General features: G+C 43.8%; 1 protein-coding gene across 5 annotated transcripts in view; it reads right to left on the bottom strand.

The window, feature by feature from the left end:
* The window catches only part of LOC126482401 (very low-density lipoprotein receptor), a 623,117-nt gene that overhangs the window by 27,062 nt on the left and 573,273 nt on the right, over positions 1-22,782 (bottom strand). For 3 of the 5 annotated variants that reach the window (XM_050106517.1, XM_050106519.1, XM_050106520.1), the window contains 2 exons: positions 6,007-6,129; positions 2,368-2,490 (listed from right to left, as the gene is read on the bottom strand). In XM_050106517.1, the coding sequence (XP_049962474.1) occupies positions 2,368-2,490; positions 6,007-6,129 (246 nt within the window). Of the gene's footprint in view, positions 1-2,367; positions 2,491-2,762; positions 2,880-6,006; positions 6,130-22,782 lie in introns of all 5 variants that reach the window. The other 2 variants (XM_050106518.1, XM_050106521.1) reach the window with 1 other exon arrangement.

Here is a 22,782-nt window from a genome sequence, read left to right as displayed (position 1 = left end):
CCATCACGAGGCAGAGAAAATCCCTGACCCCGCCGGGAATCGAACCCGGGAACCCGGGCGTGGGAAGCGAGAACGCTACCGCACGACCACGAGATGCGGGCATCTGGACAAGCCTCAGTAGCTATTTAGTCCAGTCCTTTACAAAGGATTAGTGCATGACTAAATTCCAAAGCCGCTAATCACCAATTGCATAATTAATTAACAAGCTGGAAATATTAATACGCAAATTCGGATTATATTATAAATTTTCCTCGGCCGTTTTGACCGACTGATCAGTTACAGGACCATCGACTGATCGAGCGAATTAATTTTAATATCAGCTGATCAATTTAAGAAAGCCACAAGACGGGACTGTTGCGTTTAAATCGTGGTCCCAGACACGCCATTGTGGAAATAGACATTTTTCTTGCGGGAGTCTCTTCTGTCGCCACCACAGGGCGCCCAACTTCAGCACCGGGGTGTCTTCCTGCCCCCCCCCCCCCCTTCCCTCGACCATCGACCAACCAAAAAGCCACAGCAATAGACAATGCGATGGCTGTCGTGGTGCGAAGGCAGCGAGGGGAAGAAAGGTTTCCCACTTCCCTTCTCACCCACGCAGTCATTCTCAGCTGCCTGCTGTAGATGTAGGTCGCGAACTACAAGTAATTATAAGCAACACTGTTGTGCTTGTCTTTCGTAACTCGCAAGGAGACGGCACGAACGTGGGGTCGGGGATTTGTCCGAAGTTGTGTGTGGTGAAAGAGGACCCCTAACACCTCACGTGGTTAAAATATTAGGACGCACTACCTGGAAAATCCCGGGAAAAATCGATCCAAAGTTTCTTAGCAGCCTTATGAGTATAAAATGTTAGTCCATTGCCGAGTCGCCGTCTGGCCTAGATGTTTAGGGCTCGGACTCTTACGCCAGAGGTCTCGGGTTCTATTCCTTCTCTGGCACTTTTTTTCTTCTTCTGTTTCATTTTCTTTTGTTATTCCACCAATTATTCAGAAAGTTTCCAAACCTACATTATCTTTAACAAATTAGTTACATTATTGAATAAACATTATTTTCTTTTTGTCCAACAACACAATTCATGGCGGTGGGTTTTCCATTTTTCATTGTAAAGTATATGAGGAGAATCATTGGGTTTTTGATCAGAATAACAAATTCGATTTGGAAACATTCAATTTTTATACATATAATAATTATAAACAAGAACAGCAGTGGTAATTATCATAAAAACAAACGAAGCAATAATTTTTGCGACATCTTGCGCAACATATAAAAGCGGATTTTTTACAATCGCAGGGCGTTTGCAATAAATCTGTACAAAAATATGCCCCATTAACATTTACGAAAATGTTTTGAGTTTCTGATAATTTTGAGGCAAACCAGGCATATTGAATCATGTCTCGGAATATTGGTGACGATAACTGATGGTGAAGTATAGAACGAATTTTTATACAGTCTTCCCGGGAATTAATTTCACGATTCTCCTGTAACAATGCGCTGCAATTTTGCAAGCAACAGAAGGAAAAAAAAGTGCCAGAGGAGGAATCGAACTCTAGACCTCTGGCGTAAGGATTCGACCGCTAAACATGTTTTTTTTCCCCCAATTTATTAGTCATAACATTCCACAGTAGTACATAATTTTCAACTGACATTTAAAAGTAATATAACAAACTAAAATTAATTACGGGTTCCTCGGCATTTTATAAAAAAATCCAAGTCTAAACTAGATAGTGATGTTCGTCACTTGATCGTATTTGTTTTTCAAAGATCAAATTGTCTCTCGTTTCTTCATGTTCTGAATCGCATCATGCAAACTGGAGTTCACATGACTGTTCTCCTGAGGAAGTTGGCGTATGTATCATAATAATTATTCATGCGTAGTAGCTTGTGATGCTGGTCGGAAATGTACGTCCAAAAATCTCCTTCGCTCCTTTCTTTACTGGACAGCAGGTAAAATACAGGCCAGACGGCGGCTCGTCGATGGACTAACATTTTATACTCATACGGCACCTAAGAAACTTTGGATCGATTTTTCTCGGGATTTTCCGAGTAGTGCGTCCTAATATTTTAACCATGTGAGGTGTTAGGGGTTCTCTTTCACCACACAAAATTTCGGACAAATCCCGGACCCCACGGTCGTGCCGTCTCCTTGTCAGAAGTGAATTTGACAGAAGCTCCTAGTCTGTCAGCGTATAGCAGGAACTGTTTTTAACCGCTGTATCTGAAATCTGTTGCAGTAATACCTTTCCTTTCCCTACCACTCTCGTGTTGAGAGACCACTGATAGAACAGAGAGACGTGAGCGGCTGCTATGCATGCCTAAAAAAAGCTGCCCAGGCGACATGCAGTGTTTGTGTGCGTGGATGAGAGAGCTTACTGCACGCCTTCTCGTCGGAACCGTCAGAGCAGTCCGGGTTGTCGTCGCACATCCATGCGAGCGGCACGCACTCCCCGGGCGCCGTTCGGCAGGTGAACTCGTCCGAGGCGCACTTTTTTTGTTCTGAAAGAGGAGCAAGGTACACTGAGCACGGTGCGCTAGCACGCGGGGGCGCTCGCCGCGCCAGCAGACGCCCACGCCGGCACTGCCGCCACCCGCGCACACCGCCACGACCGCCAATGCCATTAATGTTCCTCTCGGAAACGAGCAGAGATAGCAGCGTACTCTCGTTCAGTCGTACAGCGAGGGCGGTCGTGCGCAGAGGAGCGCGAGGCGGCGGCTGTCGGCGAAGGACTGTGACGCGGCGGCGCGCCCCCGGCTGGAAGTCAACTTACTGCAGCCCTCCTCGTCAGAGAAGTTGGGGCAGTCAGGCTGGCCGTCGCAGCGCCACGCCGACGAGATGCAGATGCCCGGCTCGCACGTCCACTGGTTGCGCCCGCACACATGCGCTTCTGCAACAGGACCACCACCAACTTGGCGACGCCGCACTCCATACCACCGTCTGGTATCTCGGCCCCTACTCTTCGCGCGCTGCTGCAATGCTGTTGCGCTCACACACACACACACACACACACGCACGCGCGCGCGCGCGCGCGCGCGCGGTACCCTCAGCGTGTAGGAACGCTGAGAGTTCACAGGCTATGGGCGTTGAAGATCAGTACGGATTCAACCACCAAGACCTTTGGACTCATCTCTCCATTTCACAAGTCATTGTTTGCGGATTGTAAATTTGGGTTCGGTGGTTAAGTGGTGGAGTGCTAGACTACAGAATCCAAAGGTCTGGAGTTCGATCTGCTATCAGTCCTAGGATTTTTATCTCTCGCTTATCGCCTATTTCACCTCTGGCAATGTTTGATACCTGTATAGGTTTGAAGTGTAGGTTCCCCTGTAACTAGCTGGATAAGTCATTGCAAAGGTCGGAGGAAAGTGAGTGAGTACGCTCTCCAATTGGACCACGACTGGTACAGCAGACAGATTTACCTTTCTAACCTATCAAGAGCTGGTGGCTAAATCAAAAGGTTATCCCAAATGCCTCTTCTACTTCCGTACATGGGAAAGGTGTCAGAGTAGAGCTATATGAGGAACTATATGAGGAACTATACTTGATTCTCTCACAAAGGGTAACGACATGTTATTTGAAGCACAGTAATGCTTCTGATGATGCAGAATCCAACAGTGACCAATTCTGTATCTATTTGCTGTTGTGCAAACTAAAGCTGCTTTAATTAACTAATGATCATCAACTTCGTCAAGAAAGTTTAATGTTGATTTATGTTCATTTTACGCAATGCGCTATACTCTTGTTGTTCCTTTCTTAATTACGTGATAAATTTACACACACACACACACACACACACACACACACACACACACACACACACACACACACTCTAAATATTCACCCACCCCACTCACCCGCCCCACTCACTCGCCCCACTCACTCACTCACCCACCCACCCAGCCCACTCACCCAGCCCACCCACTCACTCACCCCCTCACTCACTCACTCACCCATCCACCCACTCACTCTATCCCTCCCCACGCCGCTAAATCACTCATTCCATTGCAGAGAGATGATGCTGCCAACATATGCGTTCCAAGTCTGAGGAACTAGATGCTTGTCAAGATGACTTCTTGACTGTTACACAGACTACTGCAGAATGCATCCACTTTGAACACTCTTAACGCTGAAGATACAACAAAACAACACGTTACCATTGCGAATTGCTCAGCGCTGCGGTCTGAATTGTTTACGAAGGCTGCAGTTCGAAATGTACTGTATGGCATAATTATCTGAATCATGCACACAGGTTAGTGTTTTTGATTGAAAATGCAGTACAATTTAAGGCACTACAGAGGTATGACAGAAATAAATATTGATCTTTAAATATCATAAACATCACATTCAAGAGTTGCAATGGAAGTTTCGTGTAATACCTTTATAGCTCAACAGGAGGAAGGTGTTATAGAAGGCAAATGAAAATGCATGACTATTACTGATGTCTTTGACAATCTCGTGGTAGGCAAACCTGAGGTATTTCGTGTCTCAATTGTGAATAAATCTGTGCACATTATGAAGTGCAGCGTTTAATTACTAAAATTCCACGATAAGTATTACAAAATATGTTAGACAGTCCTTCTGGAAGGAGGATTTAGTGAAGAAATGAACATTAACTACCAAAGTTACAAACAAAGCAGCTGTAACACTTGACAAAATACAGTGCTACTAGGGTATTTGCTGAACTGTGGAAAATGAGCTGCATGGAAAGAATACAGACGACAAAAAGCGATTTATTTGTATGGCTGGTGATGGATTCTGAGCGTGTTGGACACAGACCGCGGAAGAGAATCCGACAACGAAACTTTACAAAAGGGTGTTGCTGTGTTACAGAAAGTACATGTAATTGTGAGACAAAACTCCTAGCATATTACTACTGAAGGTAGAAGGAGAAGCAAGAAAGGAAAGAAGGAAGGAAAGAAAGAAAGAAAAATTGTCAGAACATTTTTGGTTGCCTAAGCTGTCAAGCTAAAATCTGTGGTGTTACTAGAACCTGCAAAAGGTTGGTGGAGATATTTTGGTGAAAAAGAGCTGAAAGCAAATTTTCTGTAAGTGACTAAGTGCATTCGAACATCTTACAGAAAATTTAGGTTACGCTTATTTGTCTCATGAAATGACGCCAATTACGGGACTGGACTGCTTTTTGGTTCAATAGTAATTTCTACTTTTTTTTTGCTGTATTGAAATAAGCAATGAATGGTTTCCTGGGGAATAATAGCCTATTTTTTCACAGGAAACTACGGCGACGTGCATCGAAATGAATGATTATGTTCTGGAGCGAAGTCTGCGTTCCGCAACAGGTGCAGGTTCGCACTGCGTGCTGGCAAGCCAGTTAGCGATAGGTTTTTTTACGTGAAACCTCTTGTCTTGAACAGCGTAGTATTAAATTTCGTACTTCCGCCGTTTCCTCCCAGTTATTTCGCTGGTAGGTTTCGGCTGTGACGTTTCCACAGGCTTTAGCTGTGACATTTCCACACAACAACAACAAGAGACCGAAACCTCTTTCGGAAACAGAAAAGAAAGTCTAATAATTCTGGTATTTCTACTAAGCTCTACGCCGATCTTCGTTACTGTTCACCGACACTTTCTCCACTCAAACTCTTCGAGTAACTCCTGTCCCGCCGCAGGAGGCAGCACTAAGCTTACATTAGAAATATAGGTTAAACCATAGCTATGATTCAATGAAATTGAGGTTTTTGTGTCTCCTGCCTCATTGTCCTAATAACCGGTGCAGGTCCCGATAGATTACTAATTCGTTCCAATAATGATCATGGGGCCGTGATTGTTTCACTACGGTCCGTTTGCTTTTACGAAGGGAGACTACAAATAAGTGTGAATTCTATGAGGTCGATGACACCACAGTCATCTTGGGTGGAGTTGACTTCCCATACTGAGGATGGTTCACCAGCGATGGAGTAAGCAAACAGCTAAAGAAGTATGATGAGAGGGGTTGGAAGATTACTAGTTGGGCGACTCATGAGAGAGAGAGAAGAGGGCGAACGACAGGGTTGTCTACTTACGACACACTTGCGGAATCTCGTCGCTGCCGTCTGCGCAGTCTTTCTCGTTGTCGCACTGCCAGTGCGAGGGAATGCAGCGGCCGTTGTTACAGCGGAACTCCTGCTCTGTGCACTCTCTGGTTTCTGTAACAAAAAAGGCGGAACATTCCGCTTAGTGTATGTCACTAATGGCCTCCTGCATCAGTAGCTTACACTACGTGTAAGGAAGTGTAGCGTATCATCGCCCTCCCCTGAAAATTCGGCCACGCGTCCCTGTGTAATGGTGGCTGAAATGGACCTTAGTGATGCGCGAATAAATCAGCCGTAATTCAAAGCTGACAGCTTGTGACAAAGCCTCGAAAACTGTAACTACGCCAACAAAATTTATGAAGTCACACATTCCATGTAACGTGCACGCTTCGAGAGGATCTGAATTAACAGTTAACGATTATAAAGAAAAATACAGAAATGACTACTATTAGCAGTGTAAGACCTATTTGCAGTTTTAATTTTTTAAGACAATTTTCAGATCGCTCGCTCGTTATCAGTACCAGGGCGAGTATAAAGGTGATAATTATGTGACTGGATTTGCGATTTTCTATCAGAGAGCTCACAGTTCGTAGTAATTGACGAAAAGTCATCGAGTAAAACAGAAGTGATTTCAGGCGTTCCCCAAGGTAGTGTTATAGGCTCTTTACTGTTCCTTATCTATATAAACGATATGGGAGACAATCTGAGCTGCCGTCTTCAGTTGTTTGCAGATGATGCTGTCGTTTATCGACTAATAAAGTCATCAGAAGATCAAAACAAACTGCAGAACGATTTAGAAAAAATATCTGAATGGTGCGAAAAGTGACAGTTGACCATAAATAACGAAGAGTGTGAGGTCATCCACATGAGTACTAAGAGGAACTCAAACTTAGGTTACACGATACATCAGTCTAATCTAAAAGCCGTAAATTCAACTAAATACCTGGGTTTTACAATTACGAACAACTTAAATTGGAAAGAACACATAGAAAATGTTGTGGGGAAGGCTAACCAAAGGCTGCGTTTTATTGGCAGGACACTTAGAAAATGTAACAGACCTAATAAGGAGACTGCCTACACTATGCTTGTAGATCCTCTTTTAGAATACTGCTGCGCGGTGTGGGATCCTTACCAGGTAGGACTGACGGAGTGCATCGAAAAAGTTCAAAGACTGGCAGCACGTTTTGTATTATCTCGAATTATGGGAGAGGGTGTCACAGAAATGATACAGGATTTGAGCTGGAAATCATTAAAAGAAAGGCGTTTTTCGTTGCGATGGTATGTTCTCGCGAAATTCCCGTCACCAACTTTCTCCTCCGAATGCGAAAATATTTTGTTGACATCGACCTACATACAGCGGAACGATCACCACGATAAAATAAGGGAAATCAAAGCTCGTACGGAAAGATGTTCATTCTTTCCACGCGCTATACGAGGCTGGAATAATAGAGAATTGTGAAGGTGGTTCGATGAACCCTCTGTCAGGCACTCAAATGTGATTTGCAGAGTATCCATGTAGATGTAGAATTTTAAATCAGTTGAGATTTGCATGTAGCAGGAAATAGGAAGAGCAAAAGGAGTCGGAAAATGTGGAGTTACTACGTAGCTATTTCGCAGTAACTGGTTGTTTTAAATCATCTTTTGAAATTAAATATTACCAATCTTTGGGCGACACAAACTAAAAGTACGAATTATTCAGAAACGACGTATGATTTAATCGAAAGAACGATGTGGAAGATGCGTCCATTACAGCATGCCTAACACGCCACTGACATCTCAAGCGCGTAATTGACTATGTAGCACAGGTGGGGTTGGACGTGACGGAGATACATGTTCTGGAGGCATCTGGTATGTCAAACGCGCATGTATGTACGTGCTCGGTTCGTGTGCGTAGCGAGGGCATGGAAGGGGGGGGGGGGGGGGGGGGAAGGGGAGGGATGAGGAGAAATCTTGACCACTTACTCGGAATGGATCACATCGTTGACAACAAGTTAAAACCTAATCTTACTACTTCTAACATACTGAATACCGAACTTCAATGTTTTTCAAACGACTAATCCATTCACTGGCGCAGTTATATCAGTGATATTCCTTCTGTTATGATAGAGGAAAATCTGTAATAGTGCGGGATTCACGCGAGCTGCTGCCTTAATTATGACATCGATGCTTACCTCCAAGACACACTCAGGCGTCGATTGTCACCCACCCCTTACTACCGAACAAAACAATCAGACGACCTCCCACGGGATATATGCGTATAGTAACACAAGAGGAACTGATTCGGTTTGAGGTCCCTCGCGCTAAGCACGGAATCTGCTTCGAAATCCACTCTGGTACAAATTTTTGCATGCCGCGAAGATAAATTTCTCCTTTCATTCATGAAATACGAACAGTCGATTAATCCGAGCTCGAGACTGGCAAACAAACTTTTTGAAGATATAAACCGTAGCAAGAAGTAAAATGAAAGGAACGTCGTAGCAGCTTACATCGAGTGGGCGAGATCGCGAGACAATGAAGTAAAAATCAATTTGCACTTCTGTGCAGCTGCGTACACCGTAAAGACGAGATTCTACACAACTTTTGATAGTTAAAAATATTTCTTTAATCATTTTCTGCTGCCAGAGAGAGAGAGCAATTATGCCGCGACCGCTCCTCAGACAGGTAGAATCTGTGTCACGCTGTGACTGACAGACTGCAAGCCTGCAATTTCACTGATTGCTAGCCGCATACCTCTTCCTGTTCATCTCTCTTCTATCTTTTTTTAAACAAACACAGACACGCACGAACAGAAACATGGTGAGGGGGGAGTGGACGCGTAATCACAATCGTCATTTCGCACCGACTTTTAGTAATTTTGATGATGGCGCTTTCTCTGCGACAGGCCGCTGGCATGCACCCTCTCCGTGCCACGACGCATCAGCCAGGCTGCGTATATTACCGTCACGGAGAGAACACAGTGCTCTTGGGTTAATTGGCTCAAAGCGAATTCAATTTTTGTTTTGAGCAGTTGAAAACGTTACAAGAACGCTACGAGACCTCGTGCTGGAAATTTAACGATCGAATGTACATACGAGAGGCATCGCGTTACAGTCTAGATTCCTCCCTCACATGACGCGAAAATAGTAAATGAAGGATCGAGTCTAGTAGCTGCGCACTATGCTGTAAGTAAACTGCGCAAGCAGGAAGTGCTGGAGCGATTGAAAGGCCGAGTTACAAATTAGGCGCGTCTATAACATTGTTGCTCGAACTGATCCCTGGTTCACTAGCTGCTGTGTTGGGTAAAAACGGGATTAACACTGACACACAGCCGACAACAGAATGCTACCTGGATAGTGATTTCAGACCTACCTCATGGCACTATCCATATTTAATGTTTGTACAATTTCGGAGGTGGCATATCCCTTTCGTCTGACAATGAGAAACAGCTTAACGTTACTGAACGTGAAAATACAACTGAGCAAAAATACACGCACACCTGAGGGGCAAGTCTATGTTTGAGATTAGTATGTGTGATAAACGCAACACGTACAGGTTATGAATACATAACTGTTACACTAAATACGTGAAATATTAGCTTTGCAGGAATTATAATGACATATCGCTGGAGTACAGGTAGGCAGATTTGCTCCAGAATTAATGGGCTGCTGTAGATCTGTAACTACTGGAAGTTGGAAAACTTGGGCTTTCAGTAAATTAGCCAAGAATAAATGGAACATTTGTAACTGTGGGCAAATTTTGCAACTCTTTCATAAAAATAAACAGATAAACCCCCCTCTCCCTCTCTCTGACATATCTAAACTAAGCTTTGCTCAATCTGATGTCCATATCGTTGACGAGATCGAAATAAAGGCCAAGGTTGGTTGATGCTAAAGAACGACGTTGATGGGAGTACAATCATAGATATCTTCAAATGCGAAAAGTGCTGAAAAGTAACGCTTCTGAATTTGTTATCTGGAAACACTTAAAACTTTTTAAATAAATGTTGACATTCTGCATCTGTTTTTCATGTCTACATACAGTATCTGCAGCCCTCTGCGCTAGGGCTTCGAACTGTAGCGTGCAACAAGGTGGTGTGTAACTTAACTATGTTGATGGGTGAGAAACAGCGAGCTGTGTTTGAGTTTCGAATTCGAACAGTTCGTCCATACATGGAAAACCCTCTCCTTTAGCTTGACAATGTCAGACCAGGCACGAACGCTGCGACATTTCCAACAATGCGACGCCTTGGGTTCAGTGTCATCGACCATCCTCTATACAGGCTTGACTTGGACCCATCCGATTTTCATCTGTTTCCAGAACTTAAAAGAACATCTTCGAGGATTCAAGCAGAGGTGAGGCTTGGCTCCGCCAACAAATATTCTACAGTGACGGTATCAACGAACTGGTCATTCGGTGGGAGAAATATTTTCGTCGTCAGGGTGACTATATCGAGGAATAAATATGTAGACACGAAGAATAAAGATGTAGAATGTTAACAACGATTATTTTAGTTGAAAAAACAATTTTCACGCAATATATTCGGAAGCGTTACTTTTCAACATGCCCTCGTTCATATTCTCTAAACACACTACTGAGACGGAGATGAGCTAAGCATAAAGGAGCATTTTTAGAGCCAGAAATCTGTTTTACGAGTCTTAAATAGCCACTCTCAGTGCGGTATCCTTACGGAAAGACTTGAATTTAGGTGAACAAGAAGTTTGTCTTTCAGTTAGAAGTTCATTTTGCTCTGAATCTCGACAGGGTGGGCAATGGCAACGGAAATGATACGTATTAAGACTGTGTTTGGGATCCGGCATCAGGCAAAGCCCTGAATACAGGACGCGTTGTAGAATTTTCCCAACTCTCTCGTCGGACTCTGCTTGTGCTTAAAGGCGGCCGCTATTCTCTTCTGCGGGTGAGCGACGGAAGACGTGGGATCCTGTCGGGTTGCGAGCTCATTAATGGTATTGTGCTCCGCGAGAAACTCGGATACGTCGGTTGCGGACTAATTAGTGGATGCGGGCGGGCACGGGTCCAAATTGTGTTCGCAAACAGAAGGGAGGCGTGGCCCAGACGATTACAATGAGAGAGGAGAGGGGGGGGAGGAAGGCGAGCTAGAAAGACCGACCCTACTATCGATACAAGAAGAGCGGCAGCTGGAAAACTCTCGGCGTAGAGGCAAGTCTCTTTACACCGTCCATTTCAAATGTGTATTATTATCTCGCCTTGACATTAACCTCATTTTTTTCCTTGTCCAAAATTGTGTGATGCGAATTGTTTGTGTGTGAACTGAAGCACGGCCTGCAGAGGCATGTTGAAGGAACTAGGATTGTTGAGTATTTCTTCCAAATATGTTTATTCCTTACTGAAATTTGTCGAGAAGATTTGCATTTACTTACCCACAAAGGTGTAAATAATCAGGAACACAAATTTTCAGTAACTAGCCAGTAGCCATAATGGGTGCAACTATTAATAACGTTAAGTTTAAGAGGAGCCTAAAGGATTTATTGGCGGCCAACTCTTACTCCACTGGCGAATTTTTTAATGGAAAAGAGCGGTGTGTATATATTATTCGTAATATTAAATAACGTGTTACACAAAATATGACTTCTGCACATCTTTAGCGAAGTAACGTGCTCAATCTAAGTAAATGTTGTAATCTATGTCTCTCTTAGATGAAGCATGGATGCAATAGCTTAAGAAACATCATATGCTCCTTAATTTATTGCAAACTTACAAGTTTCGAAACTTACTCCACATTCAAGGGGAACGTTTCACTTGGGGTTTGTGGAAAAGACATTAGCATCACGCTTTTTTGTAAATATGTATTACGTATCTTTTTGTGACATGTTCTACGTGCTTGAGAATCGTCTCACTGTGGAACAGAAAGTGTATCTACTACACTTCTTGTGATACCTAGTGATTTAAGTTGTTGTCCGAGAAATATTCTGAAATTAAATTACGACTGGTGTACTGAGAACAAGAAGCATGTATTGGTACCGAGCGAACTGGCGCAGTCGTAAGACACTGGACTCGTATTGAAGAAGTTGGCGGTTGAAATCCCATCTGGATTTAGGTTTTTCGTGATTTCCCTAATTGCTTGAGGCTGACACGTAGATGACTGTAGTATCAGGAACACAAGATATAAAAGGGGAGTGCATTGGCGGAGTTGTCATTTGTAGTCAGATGATTCATGAGAAAAGGTTTCCGACGTGATTATGGCCACACAACGGGAATAAACAGACTTTGAAAGCGGAATGGTAACTGGAGCTAGACGCATGGGTCATTCTATGTATTTCGTACATCGTTAGGTAATTCAATATTCAGAAGTATACATTGTCAAGAGAGTGCCGAGAATACCAAATTTCAGGCATTAACTCTCACCACGGACAACGCGGTGGCCGACGGCTTTCGCTTAACGACCGAGAGCAGCGTAGAGTTGTCAGTGCTAGCAGACAAACAACACTGCGTGAAATTACCGCAGAAATCAATGTGGGACGTGGGACGAACGATCCGTTAGGACAGTGCGGCGAAATTTAGTGTTAATGGGCTATGGCAGCAGATGATCGACGCGAATGAATACACACAGACTCCAAAGTGCACAGCTTAAGAGCTAGGACCCCTTTTTCCAGCACGAGATGTGTGTTTCACAATAGCGTAAATATAGTGCTCATAGCTCTTACGATAAACAATTTAGAGCCCAAGTTTACACTTTTTTGTTATTACGATCCATACTACCACCTCTGAAAGTTTTTCTCTGGAGTTCTGGTTCAACCTGTACAATAATGAAGAGTGTGTGTTTCCCATTTCCTGAACCACTGGACCAATTTTAACCAAGCCTGGTATACACATACCTTACTATCAGGCGATAATCGTCGTGGAGGGTAAGAACCCCCCCCCCCCCCCAAGCTATCAAAGGGGAAGGGGTGAAAAATAAGCGTAGCCAGAGACGCGTGAAATCGCAGACTTCATTCACCCAGTATTTCAGAATGAGAGCACACAGCGACTTGCAACAAACTTTACACATAATCTCAAACATTCAGGGAATGTTTTCTCGCTGACAACCCCTGAAAACTTATGTTTATCGCTTACTATATTTCTGCTGTTTATCCGGTGAAGATGCCGCGTTAGGCATGATATTATAATTTATTACTTCTTTACAACGCGACACGTTTTACAGACATATGCACATATACAACTCAATGTAACTGCAACATGCAGCTCAGCGGGTATGGCGTCATAAACAAGTGATGCGGAAAAGCTGACACATCATGGTTCAAATGGCTCTGAACACTTTGGGACTTAACATCGGAGGTCATCAGTCCCCTAGAACTTAGAACTATTTAAACCTAAGTAACCTAAGGACATCACACACATCCATGCCCGAGGCAGAATTCGAACCTGCGCTCGTAGCGGTCGCGTGGCTCCAGACTGTAGCGCCTACAACCGGTCGGCCACTCCGGCCGGCGACGCATCATGCATGACGTTTAAATTTATTTTTCATTGCTACTAATTTCATTTGAATACATTTTGCAGACAATATGTACATATGCCGCTAAATGTATTTATAAAATTATGTCATTGTATGACACACAGTTCAGGAGATAAGATGTGATCAACATTACGCGCCAGGCCAGATGTTTGGCGGTACGGGCGTGGACGCACAGCTAGAAATATGTAGCTGACAACGCTAGGTTTCTCCGCTAGTAAATAATAAATCTCGTACTAATCACAGCTCTTCCTATGATGCCATTTCAGTGACACGCGGTAAAAAGGAGAACGCTACTACTCAGCTACGGAGCAGGATTGTATGTACGACTCAAGTAAAATGACACGAGAAAAGGGAGTAAAAGCCCGCAGTCAAGGAACTAATACGTTGCTTATATGGAAAAATGTTCTCGAACCAGCTTTGTTGTAATGGTTGTGGTATGTTATTGCTTTCCTCCGACTTCTGAAATGACATATGTAGCCAGTTGTATGGAGACTTACAGTTTGCCAAACCAGAGCGGCCGAGCGGTTCTAGGCGCCGCGCGACCGCTACGGTCGCAGGTTCTAAACCTGCCTCGGGCATGGATGTGTGTGATGTCCTTAGGTTAGTTAGGTTTAAGTAGTTCTAAGTGACTGATGACCTCAGATGTTAAGTCCCATAGCGCTCAGAGCCATTTGAACCATTTTTTTAACTTATAGTTTAATATGGACTTCGAATAGTGACGGAACTCGGCTTTTTAGAGTACTGTGCCTAAGTTGCTAAAACAGGACTCTTATGGGATCACTTCGTTGTCCATTTGGATGTCAGACTGTTAAAAAGCATCTTTCTCATATGGTAGACGTACCAAGTTCAAATTTATGTCACATACCAAGGTCTACGGTCCCTTGATGGCGTAAAAAACTGAAGCTTTTACGTCAATGTGATCAAAAGATACAGCCATTTACTTAAAATATTTTGATATTCGCAAACTCATCAAAACCTACAGGGTACTCCCCGTTGACCTAGAATCGCGAAATTCAGCAAGAGGCAAGGTTTCGCAATACAAGCAAAGAAAACAGGGGAAAAAAATCAGAAGATTGTAAATATGTAACATCACACGAAAAAAATTTGCCATTTGTTATCCGATTGTCTGTCTCTCCATCCGTCCCTCCCTGAAGACCCATTTTTCTCAGGAAGGAGTTGTCGTATCGGCCGCGCGGGATTAGCCGAACGGTCTAGGGCGCTGCAGTCATGGACTGTGCGGTTGGTCCCGGCGGAGGTGCGAGTCCTCCCTCGGGCATGGGTATGTGTGTTTGTCCTTAGGATAATTTAGGTTAAGTAGTGTGTAAGCTTAGGGACTGACGACCTTAGCAGCTAAGTCCCATAAGATTTCACACACATTTGAACATTTTTAGTTGTCGTACCAGATTGATATTTATGCCACATCCTAAGGTCTGTGGTCTATTGACGCTAACGTAAACGTAAGCATCTAAATCAATGTAGTCAAAAGATACGGCCATTTACGTTACATATTTTGATATCTTGCCAGTATCGATATCGATAACAAGCAAAAGTCGTCGAATTTGTCGCTTACCGGGATTGATGAACTATCTGTGTAAATAACCGAACCGTCAGTGCCCAAGCTATACTCGCACTCATTCACATTCCTTTCACATTGACGAACACCCCCAGAGGTGAAAGACAGAGGTAAAACTTAAGGTACGAATTACACTTGTCGCGTGCCGTTCTATTTTGGACTTCCTGCGGTAGGTCTACAGACCGACGAATCCAAAGTATCGGGATAGTAACGTATGACTTCAAAAGTTTGCTATCTTGTCCGCGTCTCCCTTGTGTTTCGTGCGAGTTGACTTCGAAAACGGTAGTCGGAACTCGGAGCGTCGGCTCGGGGCGGGGCGGCGCAGCCACTGCGCCATCTGCGGCAGGGCAGGCGTGTCGCGCGCATTTTTTGTGGAGACTGCGGAAGCGGCGAAGATTCCGGGCGACTGAGCGGCGACGCGCAGCGCGCATCTCGAGTGAAAGCGGCGGCGGCGGCGGCGGCGGCGGCGGCGGCACAATCGATATGGCCTGAGCGGCGCCGCCGCGCCTGGCGCCGAGTTTCCTCCGGTCTCGCGTCACGCAGGACCAGCCGCCACTTCCACGACGCGACTCCACACCGCTCTTAGAAAATAGAAACTACGTACGCGGTACGCGTGCCGACTGCCTTAATCGCCGTCACGAAACCAGGCGGCGCAAGGTCGCGGTGTGCGGACATTTGCCACGATTTTACCTGCTCCGAAGGGTTGGGTCCCTTGTCTCCTCCTCCTCCTCCTCCTCATCGCTTACTGAGCTTTTCCGCCGGTTTACTTAACACAGAACCAGAATCTCTTTGGATTTTCCGCCACATTTCTAGAGCGAGTTTCGTTGCGGAAACTATTAAATGCATCTCGTATTGAAATCCGCACCAAATTTCAAGCCTCAGTAAGACTTCGCCAGTATTGGAGATTTTGCGTTCGTCTAAATTATACTTGCCTCTTTCGGTGCTCCTGCGGCAGCTTTCTGTCGTGTTTTGTGTACCACGGGGGATCAGTTCCGTCTCTTATTAATTTATTTGGTATGAATCTCTCGAGTGCTGTTGATACTGTTTCTTTGAACTTAAGCCACATATGGTCTTCACTTACATGGTTTGAAGGATTGGAGACTGTCTCTTAGAAAGACGTCAACCGAATTTTTGGTTACTTTTATAAATAGATATACCGGGTGATCAGAAAGTCAGTACAAATTTTAAAATTTAATAAACCACGGAATAATGTAGATACAGAGGTAAAAATTGACACACATGCTTGGAATGACATGGAGTTTTATTAGACCAAAAAAAAAAATGACACCCCATATTGCTAGACGCGTGAAAGATCTCTAGCGCGCGTCGTTTGGTGATGATCGTGTGCTCAGCGGCCACTTTCGTCATGCATGGCCTCCCAGGTCGCCAGATTATTGGCTTTGGGGTTACCTGAAGTCGCAAGTGTATCGTGATCGACCGACATCTCTAGGGATTATGAAAAACAACATCCGACGCCAATGCCTCACCACAACTCCGGACATGTTTTACAGTGCTGTTCGTAACATTATTCCTCGGCTACAGCTATTGTTGAGGAATGATGGTGGACATATTGAGCATTTCCTGTAAAGATCATCATCTTTGCTTTGTCTTACTTTGTTATGCTAATTATTGCTATTCTGATCAGATGAAGCGCCATCTGTCGGGCATTTTTTGAACGTTTGTATTTTTTTGGTTCTAATAAAACCCCATGTCATTCCAAGCATGTGTGTCAATTTGTACCTCTCTATCTACATTATTCCGTGATTTATTCAGTTCTTAAATTTATACTGACTTTTTGATCACCTAGTATTTCGCGTTTAGTTTTGGTGAATTTCTTTGTTATGGAACTGAGCCTCGCTACGACTCTGTGTTCACTAATCCCTGTGTCCGTCGTGATGCTCAGGATTATTTGTGGCTAAGAGGTCAAGTGTGTCTTCGTAACCATTTACAATTTGAACGGCCTCGTCAACTAATTGTTCAAAATAATTGTTAAAAAAGCATTTGTAACAATTACGGAAGTTGTTTTCTACCTACAATAGGGTCTGAATATGTATTTTTGTCAACATACGGAAGGTAGATTGAAGTCACTGCCAACTATAATTGTATGAGTGGGGTACCTATTTGTGATAAGACTCAAGTTTTCTTTGAACTGTTCAGCAACTGTCGGGAGTGGGTACAAGGAGGCACTTATTAATTTATTCCGCTTCTCGAATGTAACCTCTGCTCATACTAAGTCACAGGAACAATCTCCTTCAATGTCGCTTGTGAGCTGGAACACATATTACATTATTTTTCCTTAAGTCGTGCTTCTTGTTTCTGTTGTAGTGCAGATGATTACAATTACGGCTTTTCCCTCCGAAACGTAGCATGCTTTCTCTGTGACCCTGTAAATACCAGAGCTAAACAATGTAGAACAACAACGTACGTTACAAGCATTGCATTCTGTATTACTTCGTTTCCTTATTTCTAACATTTTAAAATTGCATGTCGACTTTAGATGACATGCCAAACATAGATGATCTTATCTCTATTTAGTGAACGTATTCTCAGTCATGTTTTAAACATTGTCCCGCTACACTTTAACAACTAATGTTTCGCCGCAAGGGATATCGCATTTTAGAGAGTGAATTAATATGAAGTGTGTCGTTTATCTTTTCAAACATTCACATGCCCATTTCTTCTTTCCTTATTGTCTTTTGGGCATGCAGTTGTAGTAATTAAAGTAGGCACAAATGCGGTGATCAAAAAGAAATGATTAGCGTACATTGGCATTCTCTTTACATCTTTTCTTTCTTGTTGCTCTCATGGCGATGGACTGTTTCTATCGCAGTTAGTAAGCGTGAAAGGAAGCTACTGTACGGACAGAGGGATCTATATTTATACTTGGCAGAACTAATTACATACTGACATAATCGTCGGTACTGCTTTCGTTTCCCAAAAGTTATAAATATTTCTATTTCGGAAAAGAAGCTCCGTATTTGGTCAAGATGTCAAAGAAGAAGGTCCCTTACGTACTAGTTATATCGAGTAACATGTGGAGACGGAGGTTAGAAGGCGGACAGAAGTAGGAAGGGCGTCCCTCTTTACCTGAGGAATCGCTACCTGGCGAAGGGGCAAGTGTGGCAAATGTCCGGCGTAGCACATGTCCTGCATTCCAAGGTCGCACACGTCATCCCCTTGAATCTGAACTCGCTTTGCCGTGGCCCTTCAGTCCAACCGTGGGCGGTCGAGTTTAAGCTTGTTGTGCACACCTACGTCACGTGTTCTCCGAGAGCCAATGAGAGTCCTGTATTGTTGTGAGCGATCCGCTGTGAATGTCGTCGTCAATGCGAGCATTAAACGTGATCGTAGGTAGTTATTTAGCGTATCTTTATTGCGTTTGTTGCGAGTTGCACCGCTGATTGTGGTGGTGAGCGACAAATTCTGTGGAATGGTTATAATTAAAGCGCAACTACTCACGGAGATTCAGTGTGGGCTGTAATTATCGTATGGCGTCGAACTTAATACGTATGGTAATGCGTTAATGCGGAACCGATTTACTCTGGATGAAAAATTGGTTCCAATTTTGGCTAACAGGCGCAAATCTGGCGCTGTACACACCGCATGACGAAGTCATTTGACAACCCATAACGTGAATGAACAGTATCGTCATCGAGAAGAGAGGCCGTGTGCTGTTAGTGAAATTGTTTTATATCAACGACAGCAATTACAATGCCGCATTTGAGAGCATCGCCGACTGAAAGGTCTGTGGTGGGGCCAGATGTCATTAAATGGTTTAAAGAAGAGGATCATGGAATTCGAAAACACGAGCGAGCTTGCTGTGCCACCTGGAAGCGTAAGGAGTCCTTTGTCGGTGGAAGTCATTGATGAAGTTGCTGTTTCTGTGACTGACCATGCAGCACGTGCCCCGGCGAATGCTACTGCTCGTGCAGTGACACGAGAATTGTCCATCCCATGGTGAACAGTACTGAAAGTTTTGCGGGCTGTTTTGCACTGGTACCAGTACAAGATACGAACGTGAAGCGACTGAAATCTCATGACCTGCGGCAACTTCCTGAATTTACTCTTCAGTTTCTGGCACGAACAGAAGTTGATGACATGTGGCTCTGAGCACTATGGGACTTAACAGCTGTGGTCATCAGTCCACTAGAACTTAGAACTACTTAAACCTAACTAACCTAAGGACATCACACACATCCATGCCCGAGACAGGATTCGAACCTGCGACCGTAGCAGTCACACGGTTCCGGACTGAGCGCCTAGAACCGCGAGACCACCGCGGCCGGCCGATGACATGTGGCCGGTCAATATTCCATGAAGTGACGACGCACATTTTACGCTACAGCGTGCAGTAAATACACAGAACTTACGTACTGTTGAAAGGAGAGCTGTGCACTAAAAGCCACTGCACTCGCCGTATGTGACTGCGTGACGTGGATGCACGTTCATTCTCTGTCCGGTTTTTCTTTGAAAAACCCAGAGGACCAGTCAGGCGTACCGTGACGTCTGCAAGTTATCGAGTCGTCCTTTTAGACCATGTGATTACTGCTTTGGAAAAGCGAAACTCTGTGGAAACGACTGTCGTCATCTCATGTCGCTCAAACAGTGGAAGATATGCTTACTGCAACCTCCTGTGAATGTTTTACCTCCTGGCCATTTCCAGATGCACGGCTTGCAAGATCACCTGATCTGTGTGACTTTTGGCTCTGGGGATATCTAAAAGAAAGAGTTTGCGTTTACCGGGGACTCGTCTGGTCTCTACCTGATCTGAAGGTCAGTATACAGAAACAAGTTGCTCACATTTCACCAGAAATGCTGCAAGCGACTGTGGATAACGTCATTTTACGGGCACAGCCTCTCGTCGACGTCTCCGATGCTCGTAGTGCACAAATTATGTAAGCGGCGGTTAATAATAAAATCAACGTTGTTTCTCTCTCACCCGGTTGGCCTTTCCTGCCCACATCCTGTACCTAATCCACTACATATGGAAACATTTCTATAAGTCTCTCTTGTATTCACAGCGCCAGATTTGCGCTTGGTGGACAAAATTGGAACTAACATGTTTCCAGCACAAATCAGTTCCGCATTATCGCATTAGCATATGTACGAAGTCTCGCTGCCACATGATAATTACAGCACACAATGGACCTCTGTGGCTAGCTGCATTTTAATTATCACTACCCGGTACATAAGCAAGCGGGAGACATAATATGCGGGATATACACATCCTTCAAGCGCAAAGCACGTGTATGCGCGTACCGCAACTGTCGGTTAGGGCCAGTAACAATGGAATCCCCATCCATCCCTCGACCAGTGCGAACCGCCATCGTTCCCGTATCTGACTATAGTGGTCACAATCCGCTATTTCAGTGTGGTTGGTTTCGTTTTGTCCCTTAACTCTTTCTCCTTTACTGATAAGAACGAGTCACAGTGAAGAGCAACGTTCTGGCCATAGCATAGTTGCTAGCCCGTCTTCTTTACGTTTGCTGGGACCGAACTGACTTTAGAAAAGGAACTTGAGTTGTAAATCTAATGTCTTCAAGGTTTTCAACAAACTTGCTCAAGACGAACTAGCTGGACGGAACATTAACTTTGCACTAGCGAAAAACTGACGACAGAAATATGTGGAGTCTGAGAAAGGACAGTGCAACAAGTTTGCGCCTTTGTAACTTCCTCAGAGGATGCAGTTGTGATTGCTGTCTTCTATTCCCCGCGAAGGGAAAATAAATGGGAAAGCAGTTTTATTTAAACGGACAATTTTAATAGAGAAATGGCCCGCAGTACTAAAACAGAGTAGAGTACTACGCTGCCAGTGCAGTTTATACTGAACTTCCCCTTCTAAAAGACATCGGGTTGAAGTTCAGAAAATGTAACTATGTACAAAAATATCCTACGGAACGAGTGGATACTGACGTCTAGAGAGCTACGTCTTTACTGGCTATGCATTTATTGTATAAAGAGGGCAATAGGTCTTTCGTTTATCTGAACGAAACTTTGATTTCGCAAAACCGCACTAACAAATGTAATTGGCAAGATTCCAAGGGAAATGTTGGCCTCCGAGTACGTACAGGCACCGCGCTTTCCTGCACGCTTTTGCACTATGTACATAGGTGTTCTGGGTGATGAATGAAGATTCTATAGTTGTTGCTAATGTAAAATTTTAGGGAGGTAGGGAATATTCTCGATCCTATCAAGCCGAACTGTCGGAAAAGGAATCGTGGCGCTCAAGGAACCTTTCGTAATTAAAAGACATTTATAGGTGACACGATGAAATGTCACGTCAGATATTAAAAAATTATGAATTTAATTTTTTGATTTTTCACTGGAAATTTCTACGCGGTCCAACAGAACGAAAATTCATTAGCTTTTACATTTTGTCGTAACAGACGAAACAATTCCACATCTCTTGTGGTATTTTATTTTATTTTTTTGGCTGAAAATACTCTTATGTTTTCCCGCTGAAATATATAGCGCACGTATGTGTAAATTGAGAATGTCCAAACATTTTTCAGTCCACGTATGTTCGTGCTTTTGGCCTTTTCCAAACGTTACAGTAAAGAAGGCATTTTTTCCTGAAATTTTCTTGTAACGTTGGTCTTTCCTTAATGTCGTCCATTTTAAGGATGCACGGTAGCGCTTCTCATATTGTAATAGTAATAACTGGTCGCATTCAATCGTTACATGTTCTGCACACAATTCAACACCTGGAGAAACGTCAACTTGAGATTCCTGGAGCCCACAGCTGATCAGACCGCATCTGGCGCCTGGTACGATTTGAGATTGGTCGGCTACCGATAAAAGTCTAAGATTTTAGTGTAAGACGAGGGCCCACAGTCTAATGTGTTTTTATTGTACTTCATTTTATGAACGACGCAAATGTACCTCTTGAGGTGAGTTTGGAAACGCGATATGAGAGCAATGTTTCTCGAAACGCGTTGTGATGGACATAAAATGGTTGAATGCTACACTCATTGCTATTCGTTTTTACTTGTTGCCGTAACGACTGGAAACAGTTTTCTTTTGGAAAGCACGCTATCAAATTCTCGACTAAAAATTTTTAAGTCTTTTTCAGGATTTTTACTAAAAATTGGAAATTATCACTAACTGGCGGTTTTTGAAGCTGGTAAAATTACCTTGACCTGCCTAGTTTCGTGACGACCACTGTAGATGAAAAGGTGAAGTGTGCGTTCGGTGTGTGTTTAATGTTCTAAGCAGTCTGGATACTTCTAAGTTTAATGACTCGGAAAGCAGTGACTGCTCGGCTGACTGTAGGCGCTACTCTCTTGGTGCTAGTGACGAAAGTTTACAAAATTCGTTCCTAACCTTCTCGAATGAAACACTGACCTTAGTTTAAGAGCTGAAATGAGAATAGGAGCGGGCTGGTGTCTTAGGCTATAGCCTGGTGTAAATTTTAAATTTCTTTTAACTACTGTGACTAATCACTCTGAACCAGGAAGAGGAAGACCAGAGCTTAGCGTCTGTTCGGCGAATGAGTCATAGTAGAAAGAGCACAAGCTTCGATTGTACAAAGACGAGATAGCTAATCTGCTGTGTCCCTTTCTTAAACAACTCCTGGAATAATTTTTCCGTGATTTAGGGAAATTTTGTGAAACATGACTCCGGATGACCACGCGGATATTTAAACACTGTTTCTTCCGAATGCGAAAGGAACTACTAAGCCAACTCTGTTGATAGGGCGCTGGGGGAGAGACAGCTGATGTAA

The sequence above is a fragment of the Schistocerca serialis genome, chromosome 5 (assembly GCF_023864345.2).
Source record: "Schistocerca serialis cubense isolate TAMUIC-IGC-003099 chromosome 5, iqSchSeri2.2, whole genome shotgun sequence".
NCBI classification, from domain to species: Eukaryota; Metazoa; Arthropoda; class Insecta; order Orthoptera; family Acrididae; genus Schistocerca; species Schistocerca serialis.
Note: the sequence above shows the minus strand (reverse complement) of the source record. Positions and strands in the feature narration are given on the sequence as shown.